A 21,495-nucleotide genomic window follows, 5' to 3' on the forward strand; every position below is an offset into this window, starting at 1 on the left:
GAACATGGCCAGACAGCCTGGAAAACTCACAACAACCCAGTGATTCAATACACAATACAAAAAACCCCCCAAAACCTTTCGCTCTCGGAAACAATTTTTGTGTATGTGTCAGGAGTGACTTGAGAAACTGCAAGTCGCTTCTGGTGTGAGAGAGTTGGCCGTCTGCAAGGGCGTTACCCAGGGGACAGCTGGATGTTTTTTTGATGTTTTACCATCCTTGTGGGAGGCTTCTCTCATGTCCCCGCATGGGAAGCTGGAGCTGACAGAGGGGAGCTCACCCGCGCTCTCCTCGGATTCGAACCTGCGACCTGTTGGTCTTCAGTCCTGCTGGCACAAGGGTTTTTAATCCATTGCGCCACCGGGGTTCCTTTTGGAAGCGGCTGACCAATGAAAACAAACGGAGGTTAATGATTGGCCCACAGGGGTCTGGCTCCCACGTTAAGAACCAATGGGAGCGAAACATAGCGAGGCCTTCCTTCGGTCCGTTACTGGAGGGGGGGGGGGTTGTTTCAACACAGAAGGCCAGCCACCCAAACAGAACGGGAGGGGCGTGGCTTGGGCGCGCTGGAACCCCTCCCCTTTGGTTGCCCACCAATGCCAACGAGAAGGGTCTAGCCCCGCCCATAGAACCTCCTCCTCCTCCAATCCGCGGCCGGGGGCCCTGTTCCGCCCCGCCTCCGGCTTCTCCGCCTGCAGCCACCGCGGGAGCCGCGCCGCAGAGCCGCGCCGCGATGGAGCGGGGACCGGAGAAGGCTTCCGCCGAGGAAGAAGCGGCCCCCCTGCTGCCGGACCCGGCTCCCATGCCTCCGTCGGGCGGGTCTCGGCGCTTGCCGGGCGGGCTGGGCTCGGCGGAGGCGATGGCGGCGCTGGGGGCGATGGGGCGGCGCCTCCTGTGGCTCCTGCCCGTGTACCTGGCCGGGCGGGCCGGGCTGAGCGTGGGCTTCGTGGTGGCCGGCGTGGCCCTCTACCTGGGGTGGCGCGGGCGGCGGAGGAGCAAGGAGCAGTCCCTGCGCGCGGCCGGGCTGGTCCTGGGCGACGAGGAGGCGGCTGTCAGCGCCACCGCCTTGGGACGGAGCCTGGGGCAGAGCCAGAGCCAGCTGCCCGCCTGGGTAAGGGGACAGTCATTGGGGGACTCGCAGTTTACAGGCAGGGGCAAACTTGGGCCCTCCCTTTGGGTGTTTTGGACTTCGACTCCCACAATTCCTGGCCTCAGGCCCTTTCCTTTTGCCCCTCAGCCGCTTAAGCGGCTGAGGGGCAAAAGGAAGGGGCCTGAGGCCAGGAATTGTGGGAGTTGAAGTCCAAAACACCCAAAGGGAGGGCCCAAGTTTGCCCACGCCTGCTCTAGTAGTACTAATACAATTTGACACCACTTTGAAGTCCTGTAGCTCAATGTTATAGCATCCTGGGAGTTCTAGCTTGACAAGGTCTGAACAGGAGGGTTGGTGCTTGACCAAACTACAAGTCTCAGGATCCCAAGCCACCCAAAGGGGTGTCAAACCGCCTCCTCCTGCAGGAATTCAAGCCCTCTGGCTGTGTTTATCTGTAGTAAGGCCTCTTCTGGTTTTGCACATCGCTCTCCTAACTCTGCAAAATGGGAAATGAGGCCTTTGGGGATCCAGGACAGTCTGTGCATGTCTTGGAACCACATATAAGGGCTTCGGCGCACTTGAGAAACTGCAAGTTGCTTCTGTTGTGAGAGGGTTGGCTGTCTGCAAGGACGTTGCCCGGGGATGCCCGTACATTTTGATGTTTTACCATCCTTGTGGGAGGCTTATCTCATGACCTCACATGGGGAGCTGGAGCTGACACACAGGAGCTCATCCCGTCTCGCAGATTTGAACCACTGACTTTCAGGTCAGCAGTTTAAACTTGGCACAAGGGTTTAACCCATTGCGCCACCGCAATGAGTTAAACCCATTATATGTCATTATATCATGCCATTGTACATAATGGGACTTGCGCATCCACAGATTTGGTATCCATGAGGATTCCTAGAACCAAATCCCAGTAGATACTATATTTAAGGGCCTCATCACACTTGAGAAACTGCAAGGCGCTTCTGGTGTGAGAGTTGGCTGTCTGCAAGGACGTCGCCTGGGGATGCCTGTACGTTTTGATGTTTTACCATCCCTGTAGGAGGCTTCTCTCATGTACCTGCATGAGGAGCTGGAGCTGACAGAGGGAGCTCATCCATGCTCTCCCCAGATTTGAACCTGCGACCTGTTGGTCTTCAGTCCTGCCGACACAAGGGTTTAACCCTTTGCCCCATTGGGCTCCAATTCTGTGACTGCCTCCTGCAGAATTCTGGGGTTTGTAGTTTAGGGAGGCCCAAAGCTTCTCTGAATGAGCAGATTAAAGGCCCCTCCCTAAACTACAAACCCCAGAATTCTGCAGGAGACAGTCACAGCATTTGAAATGGATTGAAGTGATGCTGAAGCATGATGAGGCCCTTAATGGTGTGCATGCAGCAGGCCCCTCCTCTGCCCCTGCTATCTTCAAGCCACCTGCCGACTTATGACAACCCTAGAATTTCAGCATATTCACAGGCAAGGAATACTCAGAGCTGGTTTGCCCACCCACTCAGGATGTGTTGGTTTTCCTACCATGTGGCCAAAAATGACTGTGAGTTTGGGGAAATCTCGCATAATGCTGCATGGTATTTTCTGGGGGCTGCCATGGACCTGAATACCCTCAATGCACAAGATCCTCTTTGATCTTAGAAGCTAAAGTCAGCTCTGGTTGGATGGGAGGCCACCAATGAGTCCCAGGTGCTGCAGATTATATTTCAGGGGAAAGAACTCACCTCTGAGACCTCACAACCTCTGAGGATGCCTGCCATAGATGTGGGTGAAATGTCAGGAGATAATGCTTCTGGAACACGGTCATACAGCCCAGGAAACTCACAGCAACTCACTTCTGAGTATTTCTTACCTAAGAAAACCCTATGAAAATGTATGGGGTCACCATAAATTGACAAGCAATTTGGAGGTAGATAGTACTGGGAGGAGTGAGTTAAGGAGTGAATTCTACCATCATAGTTAAGTGTAGGTCCAGTCTTGTGCCCAATGTTTAGTGAAACCTAGATTTTAAAATCTCCCTTCTTAGGCTAGATCTACCCTGCCATATTAAATCCAGATGATCTGCTTTGAACTTATATGTCAATGTAGACTCATATAATCCGGTTCAAAGGAGATAATGTGGATTTTCTGCTTTGATCATCCAGGGCCTTTCCACACAGCCCTATATCCCAGAATATCAAGGCAGGAAATCCCAGGATATTTGCTTTGAACTGGATTATCTGAGTCCACAATCAGATAATGAGGGATTTTCTGCCTTGATATTCTGGGATATAGGGCTTTGTGGAAGGGTTCTTCGATTATATGGCGGTGTTGATCCATCCTAAAAGCTTTCCTTCCTGGTCGCTTGGAGGATCTTTTATTTAGTACAGTCGTCCCTCCACATTCACACAATTTGGGGCACTGTAAAAGTGGGAAACCATTGATAAAAGGATAGCTGTTTTGTTTGACCCATGTGAATGCTTTCTAGGAATGTCATTAAGACTCTCTGGTTAACTTTCACTGGAAGCTGAACATAGAAACACATTGGAGAACGTATAGAGGATCTAGAGATTCCTAGAGAGGTGTTCTGTCTAGAAACCTCTAGAGCAGGCGTGGGCAAACTTGGGCCCTCCGGGTGTTTTGGACTTCAACTCCCACAATTCCTAACAGCCGGTAGGCTGTTTGGAATTGTTGGAGTTGAAGTCCAAAACACCCGGAGGGCCCAAGTTTGCCCATGCCTGCTCTAGAATCTAGATCGCACTAGCAGAACTAGAGATAAGGTTTTAATCAGATTAATTAATAATGAAATCTGCAACAAAATCAAAACCAGAAATGTGAAGGGACGACTGTCATATCAAATCCTACCTCTATTTTTACATGAAACTCACCACCTTTGGGGCTGATCACACCACACAGTTTCCACACAGCCCAATATCAAGGCAGGAAATCCCACATTATCTGAGTGTGGACTCAGATAACTCATGTCAAAGCAGATATTGTGGGATTTTCTGCCTTGATATTCTGGAATATAGGGCTGTGTGGAAGGGCGCTGAGTCTCTCTGTGAGATTAGCAAAAATCCGTCCAGCTTTGTGGTCATCCGTGATCTCAGATTCACCTACATAATGTCATGCTTGATCATGATTAAGAAGTGATTGTTCCATCCTGCAAACCTTGACAGCATATCCCAGGATATATAATGGCTTTGTCAGCTTCCTTAGTCGACCACACAGCCCTATATCCCAGAATATCAAGGCAGAAAATCCCACATTATCTGAGTGGGGAGAAAGCAGATGTGGGATTTTCTGCCTTCATTTTCTGAATATAGGGCTGTGCGGAAGGGCCCTGGAGGAAACTTTATTGAGTTTCACCCGTGAGAAAAGGAATAAAATACTGGTGTCTGTGGATAAGCTTTGTTTTTGTGTGAGTTTCCCATGCTGTTGCTTGTCTCTTGCCCTGGATAGTAAGGAGGCAAAGCTTTCGCCTGAGGCTACCCACTTTCAAAATAAGGATAGTTCTGATATGCTGTACAGGACTATGGTGAGGATTAGAATAAGTCAATGTTATCATCATAGAGGTGGAAGAGACTTCCAAGGACCAGTAAGTTCAATCCCCTGGCCATGCAGGACTATACTACTAAGACAGTGGTTCTCAACCTGTGGGTCCCCAGATGTTTTGGCCTTCAACTCCCAGAACTCCTAACAGTTGGTAAACTGGCTGGGATTTCTGGGAGTTGTAGGCTAAAACACCTGCGGACCCACAGGTTGAGAACCACTGTACTAAGGTATTCCCAAAAGATAGCCATCCAGCCTCTCATCAGAGTCCCATCCACAAAGAGATCTGTATAAGAGCAGTAGGGAACTCTTTACCCTTAACCTGAGTGGCCTACTAAGATCCGCGGTAGTACAGTGGGTTAAACCCTTGTGCCAGCAGGAATGCCAACCTGAAGGTTGCCGGTTTAAATCTGTGAGGGGTGAGCTCCATCAGTCAGCTCCAGCTCCCCATGTGGGGACACAAGAGAAGCCTCCCACAGGTTGGTAACACATCCAGGCGTCCCCTGAGCAACGTCCTTGCAGATGGCCAATTCTCTCACGCCAGAAGCAACTTGCAGTTTCTCAAGTCGCTTCTGGCATGATAAAAAAACCTGGGTGGCCTGCTAGGAGAGGTCTAGAAGTTGCCACATCACACTCTGACCCTGCTTTCTTCTTTTGTAATCTCTAACTGTTTTGCTTGTATGGGAACTCAAGAGTTCTCAATTGGGAACTTTCGGTATCTGTGGTTTCCAGCCATGCTTTTAGATTGACCTTATTCCCTTAAAAGAATAATAATTCCAAAAAGGAAATGCTTAATGTTGCCATTTTATATCGGGGATGTCGTATTTCTATGCCATTATCTTCCGTACAATGGGAGTTGAGTGTCCTTGGATTTTGGTATCTGCATGAGGGGTGAATGGCACCGCCAAGCCCCACATCTAGGGCAAAGAAGGGAGCTGACATCACCTTGCTGGTTGCTGCAGCTTGTCCTGAACACACCCTTTTGCAGCATGGTAACTGCATTTAGCATCCCTCTATGTTACCTGCCTGTATCGAGCCCTCTTGATGTGTTTGCATGCCTGCCATGGCTGCAATTATTTTTCGCAGCCAGGATGCTAAGTCTCCCGTTTCATCTTCTGTTTTCTTCTCCCTAAGATTTCCTTTTGGATCCCCCAGTTTCCTTTAAGGGAATTCCACTTGGCTTTCCTGCTTTATCTTCCTTCTCCTTTTCTCCTCGCTGTATCTTTGGAGCATGTGCAGATGTCCTTCCTCGGTTCAATGTGCAGTTTCTCTCACATATGCCGCCCTCCTCCTCCTGCCCTCATCACCAGCATTTCCTACCAATTTCCAAAGGATTAGCCCTGTTTTATCTGTGGCAGCAAAAGCAAAATATTGAAAAATTGGTTGTCTTTAAGGCAGAGCTTTCCAATGTGTGTCCCGTGACACATTGATGTGTCAGCTGTAGTGTGCCAGTGCCTTGCATGAACGTTACAAGAAATGACAGCATTTGCAAATGCATATTATTATCTTACAGGTCATTCATATTTAAATATATATAAATGAAAGGTTTTCATGAAGCAATGTTGTGTCCCCATACATTTTATTATTACAATGTATGCATCCATATATACGGGAGTGAGGTGAGCTCCCGCTGTTAGCCCCAGCTTCTGCCAACCTAGCAGTTCAAAAACATGCAAATGTAAGTAGATCAATAGGTACCGCTTCTGCGGGAAGGTAATGTCACTCCATGCAGTCATCTTGGCCACATGACCTTGGAGGTGTCTATGTACAACACCAGCTCATTGGCTTAGAAATAGAGAGGAAGCCATGACTAAGATTTAATGCCAGGGGAAACCTTTACCTTTATGCATCCATATCTTTTACAAAGGGTTGGTTTAACCTCTGGTTTGTTAGTAAAACCAGATTACTGTGTCACAAAATGATGCATGCCTAACGGGTGTGTCAGCAATATAAAATATTTGGAAAGCTCTGCTTTGAGGTTTCATAGGACCCTGTTGCTGCGTTGTTGCTGGGCTGTATGTCTTTCTCTTCCCTTGTTTGGCTTTTCTTTGCATTTTTGGTACATGTGGACAAGGAAAAGAGGACAAATGTTTGGTCTGCAAAAGAGAGAAGCAAAATATGTCCCATATCTGAAGTTTCTAGTTCCTCCAGGCAGTTGGTATGCTAGGTGTCGAAGGGAGTCTAGGTTCTCCGGGGCAACTCTGAGATAATGTCTGACTGAAGTTGTTCATTTCAGTAGAGTTTGATGTTATCCAAGGTTTTCTACAGTATTTTGGTAGTAATTTCAGGAACTTTTCCCTTGTGGATACGGATACACTGTTTGGGTGTGATGACAGAACATTAGCCCAGTCTCAGTGTTTGCTCCCTGACAGCAAATTGCCCCAGGGCAATGGAAGGTGGCAAGCTGGTAGTCAGCGCATTCAGGGGAGGGATCCTCCCTTCGTTTTTAAAGGAGATCTTTGGTTGATGTGCTAGGCATATTAAGACCTGAGAATAGTATCACCAGCAGTGTAATTTGGCTTCCGCATACCTAATCTTGTTTAGTAGGTTATCATTTTCCACATGAGGATTGCTGCTTTTATATGATAATTTGGATGCGCCAAGCTGGTATTTCAGATCTCTTATATCTTCTGGCACAAACTCCTATCTCCTCGGGGCAATTAGCAAAGAATGAGAGTTGATGGAATGTGCTGGCTGAACCCGGTGCTTGCTGTGAAAATGGGACGTGTGGGGTCATATTCGATTTAATGGAACCAAAACCTGTGTGCTGTTTGCAAGCTCTGTGTTGCTATCAGAGGGTAAGGAGAATTCTTGAGAATCAGAAGGATTACACGCTTTTGTGTCTAGCTATCCCTTTCAGTTTACTTACTTAGGCAATCCCTCATTGTCTGAGAATGATGGTCCGCCAAGTGTAGTGTCTTGGTGGTGGATACCTAGGTGGCTGTGGAGCCCTAATCTTGAACCGTATGTTCTCCTGTAGTGAGGACATCGGTTTCCAGGTTGTAGGTTAGCTTGATGTGCCTTCCTCTTGGTGCATTTCCTCCATCTTGCCCTCCATTTGTGCCTCTTCAAATTCTGCAGCACTGCTGGTCACAGCTGACCTCCAGTTAGAGCGCTCAACGGCCAGGGCTTCCCAGTTCTCAGTTTCTATGCCACAGTTTTTAAGGTTGGCTTTAAGGCCATCTTTAAATATCTTTTCCTGTCCACCAACATTATGTTTCCTTTTTTGATTTGGGAAGTAGAGTAACTGCTTTGAGAGACGGTGATTGGGCATTCAGACGATGTGGCCAGTCCAGTCCCTTTTAGCAATGGCATGGGCAAATAAAAATAGCAACCCTAGACTTATTTCAAAGCTCCCTCTCTATAACATTTGATTATCCTGCTAAACTTTATAGCATTTATGCCCTCCCCCCAATCACAGTTGCAGATATCTAGGATATGAAATGGAAAATGTGCTTATAAATCACTGTAAATAACATCTGGGGGGGGGGGGGAGCTATAATCTGTTGTGGAAAAAAAACAATGAAGAGTCTTAGACACCCTTTGCCCTAAATATTAGAGCGAGAAGGTGGGATTAAATCCGTCTTTGCTTCTGACACATGTTTACAGTGGAATAAATATTCTAGCATTAAGTTCCTTCATGGTGATCATGTTGGCCGTGGGATTCTGAGATTTGTCATCAAAAAAGTAACATTTTCAGGTGATTTAACAGTAAAATGTTTCATAGACACATTCTCCCTTGTATTGTTGCCTTGAGTTGCAATCACCGGTTCTTTTGGGCTGATAAGGAAACAAGAGTGTTACAACTGAACTTTTAAATTTATTTATTCCTTTATTTGTTAAAATGTTTTATACCCAGACCTACAGCAAGAGATCTCAAGGTGACTTACAAAACAGGTTAAACCAGGGGTCCTCAAACTAAGGGCCGGATACGGCCCTCCAAGGTCATTTACCCAGCCCTCGCTCACTCTGAAATGAGTTGAAAGCACACAACAACAACAACAACAACAACAACAACAATCTTATCTCATCAGCCAAAAGCAGTCCCACACATCCCATTGAAATACTAATAAGAGTAAATTTGTTAAAATTGTTCTTCATTTTAATTATTGTATTGTTTTTAAGTGTTTTTTGCACTACAAATAAGGTATGTGCAGTGTTCATGGGAATCCATTCTTTTTTCTTCTTTTTTTGCAAATTATAATCCGGCCCTCCAACAGTTTGAGGGATTGTGACCTGACCCTCTGTTTAAAAAGTTTGAGGACCCCTGGGTTAAACAGTCTAAAAACAATAAGGTGAAAATGTATGAAACAATGCAATGAGTTAAAACAGATTTTTGTATTTTTGAAGTTTTTATAATTATGTAGACTTGGCTGTCCATATCCATGGATTGAAACACAGCTTGAAAATAATTTAACCCCCCCCCCCCCCAAAAAAAAGAGCAAACCTTGAGTTTTATATAACGGGACTTGAGTGCCCACAGAGTTTTGTGTCCATGGGGAGTTCTGGAACCAAACTGCAGCAATACCACTGGCACACTGTATAATAATCTTTGGTTTGAATTAATGATCTCCAAAGGCTTTGTTAAGCAGCCAGGTGCTAAATTAGCGCCTAAATGATATGAGTTTCGGAGCCAGTTGAGTCTCCAAGGAAAGAGCATTCCACAGTTGAAGTGCCATAGCTAAGAAGGCCTTCTCCCACGTCTCAACATGGTGTATTGACCTCACATAGAGGATACGGAGATCTTAATCCTTGGGCAAGTCATTCTTATCTAGGATGATTTCAGATCTTACATTTGAAAGCAGTAGCACTTGAAGTGTTTGCAAATGGTCAGATTTCCCTTCTGTGTCAGAGGTGGAGTGAATTAACTTAAGGTCAAGACCATACGCGTGTAAGCAGACAGGGTATCTGTTGACATCTTCTCATTTCCACTCTGAGGTTTTACCCAGTGTTTTGTTACTGACACACAATTGTGTGTGTACGTGTGGCTTCAGGTTTCCTGTTGGCTTATAACAAACCCATGAATTTCATAGTGTTTTCTTAGGCAAGGAATATTCAGAGAAGATTTTTCCACTCCTTCCCTTTAAGATATACCCTATTGTAGGTCTCTTACTCACAACCCTTTCAGTCCAATAATTTTTTGCATGACTCCAGGTATGTGTGTATGTATGTATGTGTGTGTGTGTGTGTATATAAAACAGGTAATAAAAATCAAACATTTACTGATAACTCTATGTAACAAATTCTGGGGGGAAAAATCTGTTCCTGTGTGTGTGTGTGTGTGTGTGTGTGTGTGTGTAGATAGATAGATAGATAGATAGATAGATAGATATAGATATAGATATAGATATAGATATCAGGTAATAAAAATCAAACATTTACTGATAACTCTATGTAACAAAATCTGGGGAAAAAAATCTGTTCCTGTGTGTGTGTGTGTGTGTGTAGATAGATAGATAGATAGATAGATAGATAGATAGATATAGATATAGATATAGATATCAGGTAATAAAAATCAAACATTTACTGATAACTCTATGTAACAAAATCTGGGGAAAAAATCTGTTCCTGCTTTGAAAGTGTTATTTCCTGCTTAATTGTGCAGTACTTACTTTGGAAGTAGTTGTTATATTCCAGAAACTTCATTTTTGTGGCTGCTATTTTTAAGCACCTGGGCAGACCACAAAGACAAAGTTTTTGCAGTTTAACAAACGTTTTCAATGTTTTATGATAGAATCAATTAGGAAATGACATTTATAACCCAGGAACAAAAATCGTGTTACATAGTGTAATAAATTAACGTTTGTAAAGCCTGATGAATAGGATGGTTTTCTTTTTTGTGGAGTCCAGTTGAAGCATTTTCTGCAGGGTAAACATTGCATTTTGTTTCTAACAGACTTTTGTATAAATGAGTGACATTCAGAAACATTTCCCTTTTGCCAAATTTTCTGTGACTTCAACACTGAGCTAAGGCAGTGGTTCTCAACCTGTGGGTCTCCAGATGTCTTGGTCTTCAACTCCAGAAATCCTAACAGCTGGTAAACTAGCTGGGACTTCTGAGAGTTGTACACCAAAGCACCTGGGGACCCACAGGTTGAGAACCACTGAGCTAAGGGTGGTCGGTCGGGACCCACAGTTTTAAGAAGCAGTGCCCTATGATACTGGATATTCATTAGTCATGGCCCATCCAAGTATTAATCAGGACTGATCCTTCAAAGATCAGATAGGAGCTGATGCTAGTGTTTAGACCCTATCGAAATTATATTTAGTATTTTAAAGATGATACAGAAACACACAGGCTATGGCGTGGAGATGGGAACTGTAGACCTCCATATGTTGTTGGGTTGAAGCCCCAGCAATCCTAGACAGCATAACCAGTTGTGAGAAGTACTAGGAGTTGCATATTGACAACATCTACAGAGTTGCCTAACTCCAACCTCTGAGAATATCCTTCTTAATTGGCTTCCACTCTCACATGGACCAATATTACCTGTCCTGCAGCAGCAAATGGAAAAAACTAATCCTTCCATTCACAACCCAGTGCAAATATTAATCTGCTGCTTAGCAAAGGAGAGGGCTGATTCTTTAGGGTTGTAATAGTCTACAGCAGTGGTTCCCAACCTTTTTTTTTTTCAACCAGGGACCATTTTGACCAGGAATCACTCTCCAACATTAATACCAAAAGGGTTATGAATCAGTTTTTGATCAATTTTAGATTTAGCTTGCTTATTTGAGATGCTGATTCAGAAAATTGCATTGGAAACAGAACATATGCCAACCAGTAGTCACCATCTGCTCGCCCACAGAAAACCATATTTAATAATCTAGAGCTGATGTGGTTGTGGTAATCTTTTGTAGGTAGTCAGCCTCTCTCCTCCCAACATCTCTGTTGCCTCGGCACTATAAGAGGGTTTCCTGAGACCAGTTGCTCTCACTATCACGTGGTTTCAAGGCAACGGTGTAGGAATTTTGAGTCCACGGATCATAGTTTTTGTTCTTGCAGAGCACTGGCGATCCACGGACCACAGTTTGGGAATCACTGGTCTACACATGCATGGGAAAACTTCGGCCCTCCTGGTGTTTTGGACTTCAACTCCCACAATTCCTAACAGTGACTGTTAGGAATTGTGGGAGTTGAAGTCCAAAACATCAGGAGGGCTGAAGTTTGCCCGTACCTGGTCCACAGTCACCACAGGATGTGTGTAAGCAAACTCCTTAGTCTGTAATAAAAAAGTGAGAGATGAGCTCCCAGCAGCTTGTTGTCTTTCTTGCATTTATGTTCACAAATGTAAGGAGGGTAACTCATGGTTCTGGTTGACCAAGAGTAACATGGTTCAGGGTAAAGTGGCTTGATTCTTCCCCTCTCTGCCAAAGCAAGCAGGGCAAAAATCTGCAAACTGCCTGAATTATGTCCTTTGTTTAGTATTGTTTCTGCTTATCAAGGGAAAGACCAAGAGTTCCACATCCCTGATCTCTTTGGATACAAATACTTCAGCTGGCATTGTTTGCTTACTCGCTATACCATAGCCATTAGAATGTAGAAGTTGTGTGTGTTTTTTAATGAAATGTGTCGTATCTGTGTTGTAACTGGTAACATCCTCCCAACTTCTTAAAAGTTCAGAATTGTGGTGTACACAGAGCCATGGAAGCACACTGGATGCTCTCAATTGGGATTTCACAACCCCAAGGGCTTAGGCGGACAAGCAAAGCAGAGTTGCTGACGCAGACACTTTCAAGCCACAGTGCCCTTATGGGTCTATTTTAATATCTTGCTGAGGGTGCAATGTGAAAAAGGATGGGATAGATTGGTCCACTTGAACAGTGACCTTTGTGTGGAAGGAAGGCCATGTTCCAAGCGCTTCAGAAGTTTTTGTCCTTGAAGTGAACTCCCAGCGAATGTCGGTGTTTGCAAGGATCTGCATCTTATGGTTTCAGTTCGTTAGACAACAACCCAAAAAACAACAGTGAGGATGACGTATGAAGACAGGGATAATGGTAAAAGAGTTGTCAAACAGTGCCAGTGAATATGAAGGCACTAAAAAGAAGTCCTAAAATCTATAAACTCCCCTCCTCCAGTATTTTGTAATTAGTGATGTTTGTTGTGACCACTGCTTGGGGGTATACCAGTCAGGACTGAAATGGTGTGATGCTTAATATTTCAGACAGGATATTTTATCAGAGGACTAAAGCAAACCCCCTTACCATAGGCACATAAAAAGCCTCATAGATGTCTGCAGGGTTATTTTTGAGAAGAAAGGAAAGTGCTTTCTTCTCCTCCCTCATTCCACTTTGGAGGATTGACTGTGTGTGTATGGTATGTTTCAAAGACCAAGGCAGGCACACATTCTGCTTGGGAAAATAATGTGTTCCTAGCCTGCCATAAATGGAAAGTTTTCTTTTGCTTATTTGCTGCACTAGTGACATCAGACTCTGGAGTTTGCTCACAAATTCCCAGGGTTTGAACTGTTGCTCTTGGTCAGCTGCTTTTACTGGGTTCAGTTTTAGCATCTGGAATCTTGGAATGACTTCTGCCAAGAGTAAACAAGTTGTTAACTGGGTTGCTGTGAGTTTTCCAAGCTGTATGGCCATGTTCCCGAAGCATTCTCTCCTGACGTTTCACCCACATCTGTGACAGGCATCCTCAGAGGTTGTGAGGTATGTTGGAAACGAAGCAAGAGATGTTTATACATCTGTGGAAGGTCCAGAGTGGGAGAAAGAACTTGTGTCTGCTAGAGGTATGTATGAATGTTGCAATTGACCACCTTGATTAGCATTTAATGGCCAGCAGTTTCAAGGCCTGGCCGGTTGCTGCCTGAAGAAATCCTTTGTTGGGATGTGTTAGCTGTCCCTGATTGATTCTTGTCTGGAATTCCCCAGCTTTTTGAGTCCTGCCCTTTATTTACTGTTCTGATTTTAGAGGGTTTTTTTAATACTGGTAGCCAGATTTTGTTCATTTTGTTCACTCTAAAATTGCAACATTCACACGTACTTCTAGCAGACAAGAGTTCTTTCTCCCATCCTGGACCTTCCACAGATATATAATCCTCCCTTGCTTAGTTTCCAATATACCTCACAATCTCTGAGGATCCTTGTCATAGATGTGGGTGAAATGTCAGGAGAGAATGCTTCCGTAATATGGCCATACAGCCCGGAAAACTCACAGCAACTCAGTTATTCCGGCCATGAAAACCTTTGACAACAAGTTGTTGACTGTTTTCTATTGAAGTAAATGTTACACCAGCTTTCGACAAACTGGCCTGCCCTCTAGATCTGTTATACTAGAATCCCATCATCCCTGACCAGTGTGGCCAAACCCCATGTTGGCTGTTGTCCGGAGTCTTAGGGGTGTCAGTCCAACACATCTAGGGTGTTGAGCTAGGTAAGACTGTTTTATGTGTGTTTACACTTTGCTTTCTCCTACCCAAAACCTGTTGTTAGTCTCCCCTACATCAGACCCATTAAATCAGTGGATTTACAGCCCTCCAGCTGCTGTTAGAAAGCTTCTTTCTGTAAAGAGGATGTGAATAATCTGTGCCTTTTCAGGCTTAATGAGCTCAAGCTTCTCCCCGCAGTGTTTGGAAGGGGAGGGGAGACCACTGAGTCTCATTAGAAGTTTTGCAGCAGAAAGGAAATAGACTGTTGGGGTTCGGATAAGATCAAAACAACTCCATTTGATATGTTGGGAAGTCCATGTATCAGAGGATGTGGTCTTGAATAATCTTGCAGGGGAGGATCTGGAGATAACCTTCCGGTTGGCACTGACAAAGGATGCTGTCCAGGAAGCGAATTGTAGCAAGCCTTAGTACTATATACACTGAATTCTCTGCATTGGCATTTCGTCTGGCAACAGGCAGCAAGCCTCTCTGCAAAGATGACTGCATCCTTTCTTTGATTTGTACTCTTTCTCTGAGCTGGGATTAGCGTGGTGCATCCAAAATGATCCTTTTAGAGAGATTAAAAAAAGTAACCCACACCTGCCTGATTCAGGACAAAGCTTCTTGAGCGTTATGTTATTGAAATTACAGAATCTGAGGAGCATATATATACATACACACACACACACACACGCAGTACGTTCTGCAAGATCTCTAGTGTGCTGTGAGATATATAATTGCATGTAAACACAAAAACAGACGCCAACAGTAGGGCTGTTTTCTGTGTGTCTGTCTGCATGATTCATTGCTCCCTCATTGTCTTTTGGAGGAAAGTAGTTTTACAGTAGACATGACTGTGACCCAGTGCAAAAAATGCAGTAGAACTGCTCATCTTCCTTCTCCTCTGCTCTAGAAAAAGGCTTTAAAGTACATCATCTGTATGACTCACTGCTCTGGGAATGCTCAACTCTAGTCAGGAGCCCATATCCAGAGCAGCTTTGCTCACAGTGCATGTGATTCTCTTATATGCAGATACAGCTTCCTTGTCCTTTTTTAGTGTAACAAGCATACAGTTATTTATTTATTTATTTACTGTATTTACATACTACCTTTCTCACCCCTGGGGGAAACTCAAGGCGGTTTACAGCATACTAATGGCAAAAATTCAGTGCCAACATACAATACACAAAGAAATCATAATAACTAATTATTACATATAACTATGTAAAATCAATTCAAAACCATTAAACTTAAAATAATTTAAAATCATTAAACTTAAACTCAATTAAAAACCATTAAACATAAGATATACATAAAATGTAAACGTTCAGACAAGCATAAATCATCCTAATATAAACATTAAAATCCCATTATCCAGAAATCATATACCATAGGCATTCCAAATTGTCATGGCACATTTTCCTTAATTATTATTTGTATGTGTGTATGTAATGTATGTGTTTGTGCAATTATTTTATGTTACCAACACAAGTGCCCAAGGTAGCTTATATCAAAAATTAAAAACCAGATTCAATTAGAAACCTGGTGGTACACAAGCTAAAGCAATTAAATTAGGTTTGTGGTTGAATTGCCCATAATTTGCCTCTGGGTTTAGTTCAAGGGAAAAATACTATATTTCTTCAATTCTAAGACACCATCAAATCTAAGATGTATGCTAATTTCAGTCCCACCAATGGGAAAAAGCTTTATTTGTATATATAAAAAAGCACTTGTAATTCCAAGATGTACCCCATTTTTAGAGATGTTTATATGCGGGAGAAGTATGTATTAGAATCAAAGAAATACAGTAATCTCTCTTGTCTAAGTAAACACAGAAAATCTTAAGTGTTTCCTCAACAGCCTTGGCAGCAAAGGATGTTTTATGGGACGTTCTGACTTTTATTGCCTGCTAAAGTGCTTATCTGGATATTTATTGCTTTGTTATCATTATATGGGGCTTCATAAGGTACAACATCCAAGTAGTTTACATTAATGTATAGATATAATATAGGATTTAAAAATATAATATAAAAGATTTAGATATTTTGTTGTTGCCAATTATCATCAAATTGAGTTACACCTATGGAGACCTTACAAATGAGATACCTTAGCTTTGGTCCTTCAAGTGTGTTGGACTTCAGCACCCACAATTCCTAACAGCTGGTAAGTTGGCTGGGATGTCTGGGAATTGAAGTCCAAAACACCTGGAGAACCAAAGTCACCTTGCTGTCAACAGCCCTACACAGCTTGCAAACTCAGGGTGGTGGCTTCTTTGATTGAGTCCGCACACCTGTAACACAGCCTTTGTCATTTCCTACTGCCTTCTATTTTTGTTGTTAATGGTAGTTAATTCAACTTTGACTTATAGCAACCCTATCAATGAGAAATCTCTGTGCTCACCAACTGCTCAGGCCTTGCAGACTCAAGGCGGTGGCTTCATTCATTGAGTCTATCCATCTGCGGTGTAACCTTTCTCTTTTTCTGCTACGCTCTACCTTACCACACATTATTGTATTTTATAATGCATCGTATTTTCTTATGTGTCCAAGCTAGAACAGTCTCAGTTAACTTCTACAGAGAATTCAGGCAAGTTTTACTGAAAGACCCTTTTTTCAGGGTGTTTTTTTTTTAATTTTATGTTATTCATAGACGTCTTCTTTAACATTATACTTCAAATGACTTTATTTCAATGTTTTCATCATCTGCTTTAAAATTATGTGAGTCATCTATGGCCAGTATATTTGTTTTCTTGATGTTCAGCTGTAAACCTGTAATTGCACTTTCTTCCTTAACTTTAGTTAATAATACGTAGTTCCAAGACTTTGCTATTGTTTCTTGGTCGTATGGTATCATGTCCATATCTTGAATTGTTGATGATGTTCTTCTGAGTTTTCACCCTTCCTTCATCCAAGTCTAATCCTTCTTTATGTATCTCATGTTTAGAGTACAAGTTAAGTAGAAAAGGTAATAAGATGCAGTCTTGCCTGAACCTCTTTGCCAGTTCAAAAGCATTATGTTTCTCCTTATTTTGTCCAAATTACAAGCTATCTATCAGGGCAATCCAATGTTGTGCACATCAATTTCTTTAAGTTTTTAATCATCTATGCAGTCAAAGGTTTTGCTATAATCTGTAAAGCACAGACTGATTTTCTTTTGAAATTGTTTTGTGTGCTCCATTATCCAGTGTATGTTTGTAATATGTCCCCTTGTGCCTTCTCCTTTCCTGACCCAGCTTGGCTTTTTGGCCTTTCTTACTCCATGTAGGACAAAAGTCTTTGTTGTAGAATTGTGAGCATCACATTGCCCCATGGTTACTGCAATACCTGGTGTTCCTTTTCTTGGGGACTTGAATATATATTGAGTATTTCTAATCCTTTATTTTCCATATTTGTTTCCAGATTTTAATGAGAACTCGATTCTATCTCTTTAGCTTGAGGCAGTTCTATTGGTATGCCATTTGGTGTTGCTGATTTATTTCTTCCAAGTATCCTGAGTTACTTGCTGGTGACACAGTGAGTTAAACTGCTAAACAACTGAACTTGCTGCCCGAATGGTCAATGGTTCAAATCCAGGGAGGGGGTGAACTCCCACTGTTTGCCCCAGCTTCTGCCAACCTAGCAGTTTGAAAATATACAAATGTGAGTAGATCAATAAGTATCACTTCAGCAGGAAGGTAATGGCGCTTCATTCAGTCATGCCGGCCATATGACCTAGGAGGTGTCTACGGACTATGCCAGCTCTTCGGCTTAGAAATGGAGATGAGCACCACCTCCCAGAGTTGGTCACAACTAGACTTAATGTCAAGGGGAAACCTTTACTTTATCCTGAATTTAGTTTTCATTTGACTTGTAAAATTAGAGCTTCATCTTCCCTTTCTTAATTGAATCTGTAACCCATTCCTCTTTTTATAGCATACTTCCATGTATTGTTTCTACTGACTTTTATTGATACTTGGTGATGTAATGTATTCCCCCACTGGTTGTAGAGCACCCCCATTCTTTTGGAAAATGGAAATCTCCATAACCTTTTGGAGATTTTATGATCTTTGGAAATGCATGTCCTTGTTGGATGTCATAAACTTTTGAAAAATGATGCCATAACCTCTTGGTAAAAGCATGACCTGTTAGAGTCATAACCTTTTGGGAAAATAGCTTTCATGCAAGGCAATTAGGTTTCTCAGCTGTTAAACTGATATCCTAAATATCTCTTTGAATGGTTAGGAACAAAGATATACCAATGCACAGACACACACACACACACACACACACACACACACACATGCAGCAGAGTTTCAAAGGTGTTCTTTTTAGTTGCCCAAAATCATCTATTTTCCCTTAAAATATATTTGCCTTTAAATCATGCTCTCGAGAGATAAAAATAAGCAGACTTCTTTAAAAGTAACATAGTTGGTTTACTCACAAACTTCATGGATTCAGCATACAGGTACTTTGCTTATCAGTCCAGTTACAAATAGAATTTGAAGTAGTTTCTCTGTTTAGGTAACACAGGGCATCTTTCTTAAAATCTTTAGTCCAAAGTCCAAAGCATCTCTCTGTTCTGAGAGTGTAACAGAGGCTCTGTCTAGTTTGAAAGTCCAATGGAGTCTAATGCCTTCTGTACAGCTGTTCTGACTGTAGTCTAGCGCATACAGTTCTTACTGAAGTCTGAAGTAAAACTGGTCCTAAATGGAGTCTGAGTCCTGAACAATCCCAGACCTGATCACATGGTCTGCAGCCCCTCCCACAACAAAGAGTTAAGGTGAAATTACATACCAATGCACACATATACAACACAGTAGCAATTATATACTAGTGGAGGCTTGAAAAGGTTGCTATTTCAACACATTCATGGTTTGAATTTTCCATTGGTTTTTCAGATGTTGTGAAAGAGATCCCTTGTTCCTGTCATTGTTGTTGTCCTCTTCTGTTTCAAGTAGCAATGCAGCTGTCTGTTCACTTTCATGGGGTTTATTTATGAGTGCAGCTGCTTCCCGTGCAAGAGGAAAACCACATGTATCTCTGGCAGGGAGATTGGGCAGCACCACTGTGAGCGGAGACGCTACCATGATCCCAAGGTGAAGATGAGGAGGAGCTGGCTCTGCACACCAGCTCACTTACCCTTCAGATCCCAGTCAATTTCCTCTTCCTGCATGCCACCATTGTCTCTTTCACTGGGAAATAGGGATGGAGATATCAAGTGGAACAGAAGGTAGACAGGAAGAATTTGAGAAACCTGTCCCGTGCAGCATGCAGGAAGAAGAAAAGGAGCTGGCATCTGAAGGGTAAGTGGTGCACGCGATCAGTTCCTCCTCTTCCTGAATGTCACAAGTGTCTTTCCCTCAGCGAAAGAGAAGCACATGGCATGCCCGCCTCCCAAACAGGCCCCCAGCTCACCCCTTGAGGGTTGGGCTGCCCTGTGAATGTTCAAATAGCAGCCCCATGTTCGGGAACCAGGCATGACGTAGGCAGTGGTTCCTCACCTCCTGAGGCCACAGGGTGCAAGTAATCAAAACCATAGAAGTGGATGGACAATTATAACATCAAAAACATGTATATTAATAATAATACAGTTTTACAAGCAGATCCCCTATAAACTTGTAGTGTATTTTATAAACTTGTCTGGCCAAAGGCTATGTTGCTTAGGTATTTTGCATGTATATGAGAAAACTGTGTAAAAAGATGAAATGGAGCCAGCACTCTCATTTCCTTTTCAAGTTTGCAATAAAAAAAAGTCCTTCCCAGATTGGTTGGAGGCTATTGTTATTGTTAACCAATCAATTATGTGGCTTGAACCAATCTGGCTATAAGCTGACAGTTGAGGTTCCCTTAGGATTGTTTTTATATAATTGGTTTTTATATAATTGGTAAAAGGTAAAGGTTTTCTCCTGAAATTAAGTCCAATCGTGTGGTGCTCATCTCTATTTCTAAGCCGAAGAGTCAGCATTGTCTGTAGACACCTCCAAGGTCATGTGGCCAGCATGCCTGCATGGAGCGCCGTTAGCTTCCCGCCAGAGCGGTACCTCCCGCCGGAGCGGTACCTATTGGTCTACTCACATTTGCATGTTTTCAAACTGCTAGGTTGGCAGAAGCTGGGGCTGACAGTGGGAGCTTATGCCACTCCCCGAATTTGAACCTGCAACCTTTCGGTCAACAAGTTCAGCTGCTCAGTGCGTTAACCCACTGCGCCACCAGGGGCTCCTTATATATAATGGGGAAGGCAAAACCTCTGCAGTCTAAAGACCTCAAAGTATAGGAAAGAGAATGGCTGGTAACTTCTCTCTCTCTCTCTCTCTCTCTCTCTCTCTCTCTCTTAAGTGTAATGACAGTGGTATTTTGGGAATGCTTCTGTCTGACTCACAGCCTACAACCCACTCTATTTTCTGTTGCAGAGGAAACGTTGTTGCCTCTGTTCATTTTGCAGCCAAACGATGAAGATCAGTGGGTGTGTTGTTGAGGCACGCCATCCAAGGGAGCTTCTAAATATAAGCCTGTCTAGCATCTTTCTTACTGTTTTGAACCCCTTGTGAGTGAGAAGCTTCAGCTTTGTGATTCAGTTTTACACATACATAAATCACCTGCCTTAATTTCCTGGCATCGTGACAAAAAGCAATGAAAATAGATATCCACATCCTTCCCTAGAGGATCAGTTCTTGGAATTGTTTGGCTGACAACTGTATTGTAGGACAGGCATGTATGTCTCTTAGGTATCATATAGCCCCCTGGATGTTGTTGAACTTCAAGTCCCAGCAACCCTAGTCAGCAGACATAAAGGAGAGAGAGATTATGAGACTTGCAGTTCAGTAGTTACAACCAACAACATATCCCCACCCTTGTTGTAGGGTTTCATTGTGCTGTCTGTAATCCACAGCGTCTGCCTTCCTTCCCAAAAGGCTACCACTTGAAATAGGAGCTTTGTTCATTATTATTAAATGTGCCAGGGCATCTGTGATTCTTGTAGGTTTAGTTGTTTCAATGTTTAATATATTCCCTAACTTCTAAAAACAGCTCAGGTACTCAATCTTAAAGTGCTTCAATTTGAAGTCTTCATAAAACATTAAAAATATGACATATACCTTGTGATCCCAGGGTAAAGACTAACTATTATAATCAGCTCATGTATGCTATTTCATAGAGAGATGCAAAATGAATTCTAGCTAATCGCCTCCCAACAAAGGATTCCCCCAGGCAGGAAGCAGCCAAGCCTTGAAGCTGCAAGGCTATTCAATGCTAATCAAGATGATCAATTGCAACATTCAAAATGGCCTTAAACAGTCAAGAGTTCTTCCTCCCACCCTGGACATTATTCCACAGATATATAAACCCCACTTGCCTAGTTTCCAACAGACCTCACAATCTCTGAGGATGCCTGCCACAGATGTGGGTGAAACATCTGGAGATAATGCTTCTGGAACATGGCCATATAGCCCAGAAAACTCACAGCAACCCAATGAATTCATATATATATATATATATATATATATATATATATATATTCTGTATGACTTGATAACT

At 43.1% G+C, this 21,495-nt stretch overlaps 1 protein-coding gene across 2 annotated transcripts in view; it reads left to right on the forward strand.

Moving 5' to 3' along the window:
- The first annotated feature begins 560 nt into the window (after nucleotides 1–560).
- Nucleotides 561–21,495, forward strand: part of ESYT1 (extended synaptotagmin 1) — a 74,134-nt gene continuing 53,199 nt past the window's right edge. For both annotated transcript variants that reach the window (XM_060764112.2, XM_060764111.2), the window contains exon 1: nucleotides 561–1,109. In XM_060764112.2, the coding sequence (XP_060620095.1) occupies nucleotides 732–1,109 (378 nt within the window). In that variant the 5' untranslated portion in view covers nucleotides 561–731. The remainder of the gene's footprint in view (nucleotides 1,110–21,495) is intronic.

The sequence above is a fragment of the Anolis sagrei genome, chromosome 2, assembly GCF_037176765.1.
Source record: "Anolis sagrei isolate rAnoSag1 chromosome 2, rAnoSag1.mat, whole genome shotgun sequence".
NCBI lineage: Eukaryota > Metazoa > Chordata > Lepidosauria > Squamata > Dactyloidae > Anolis > Anolis sagrei.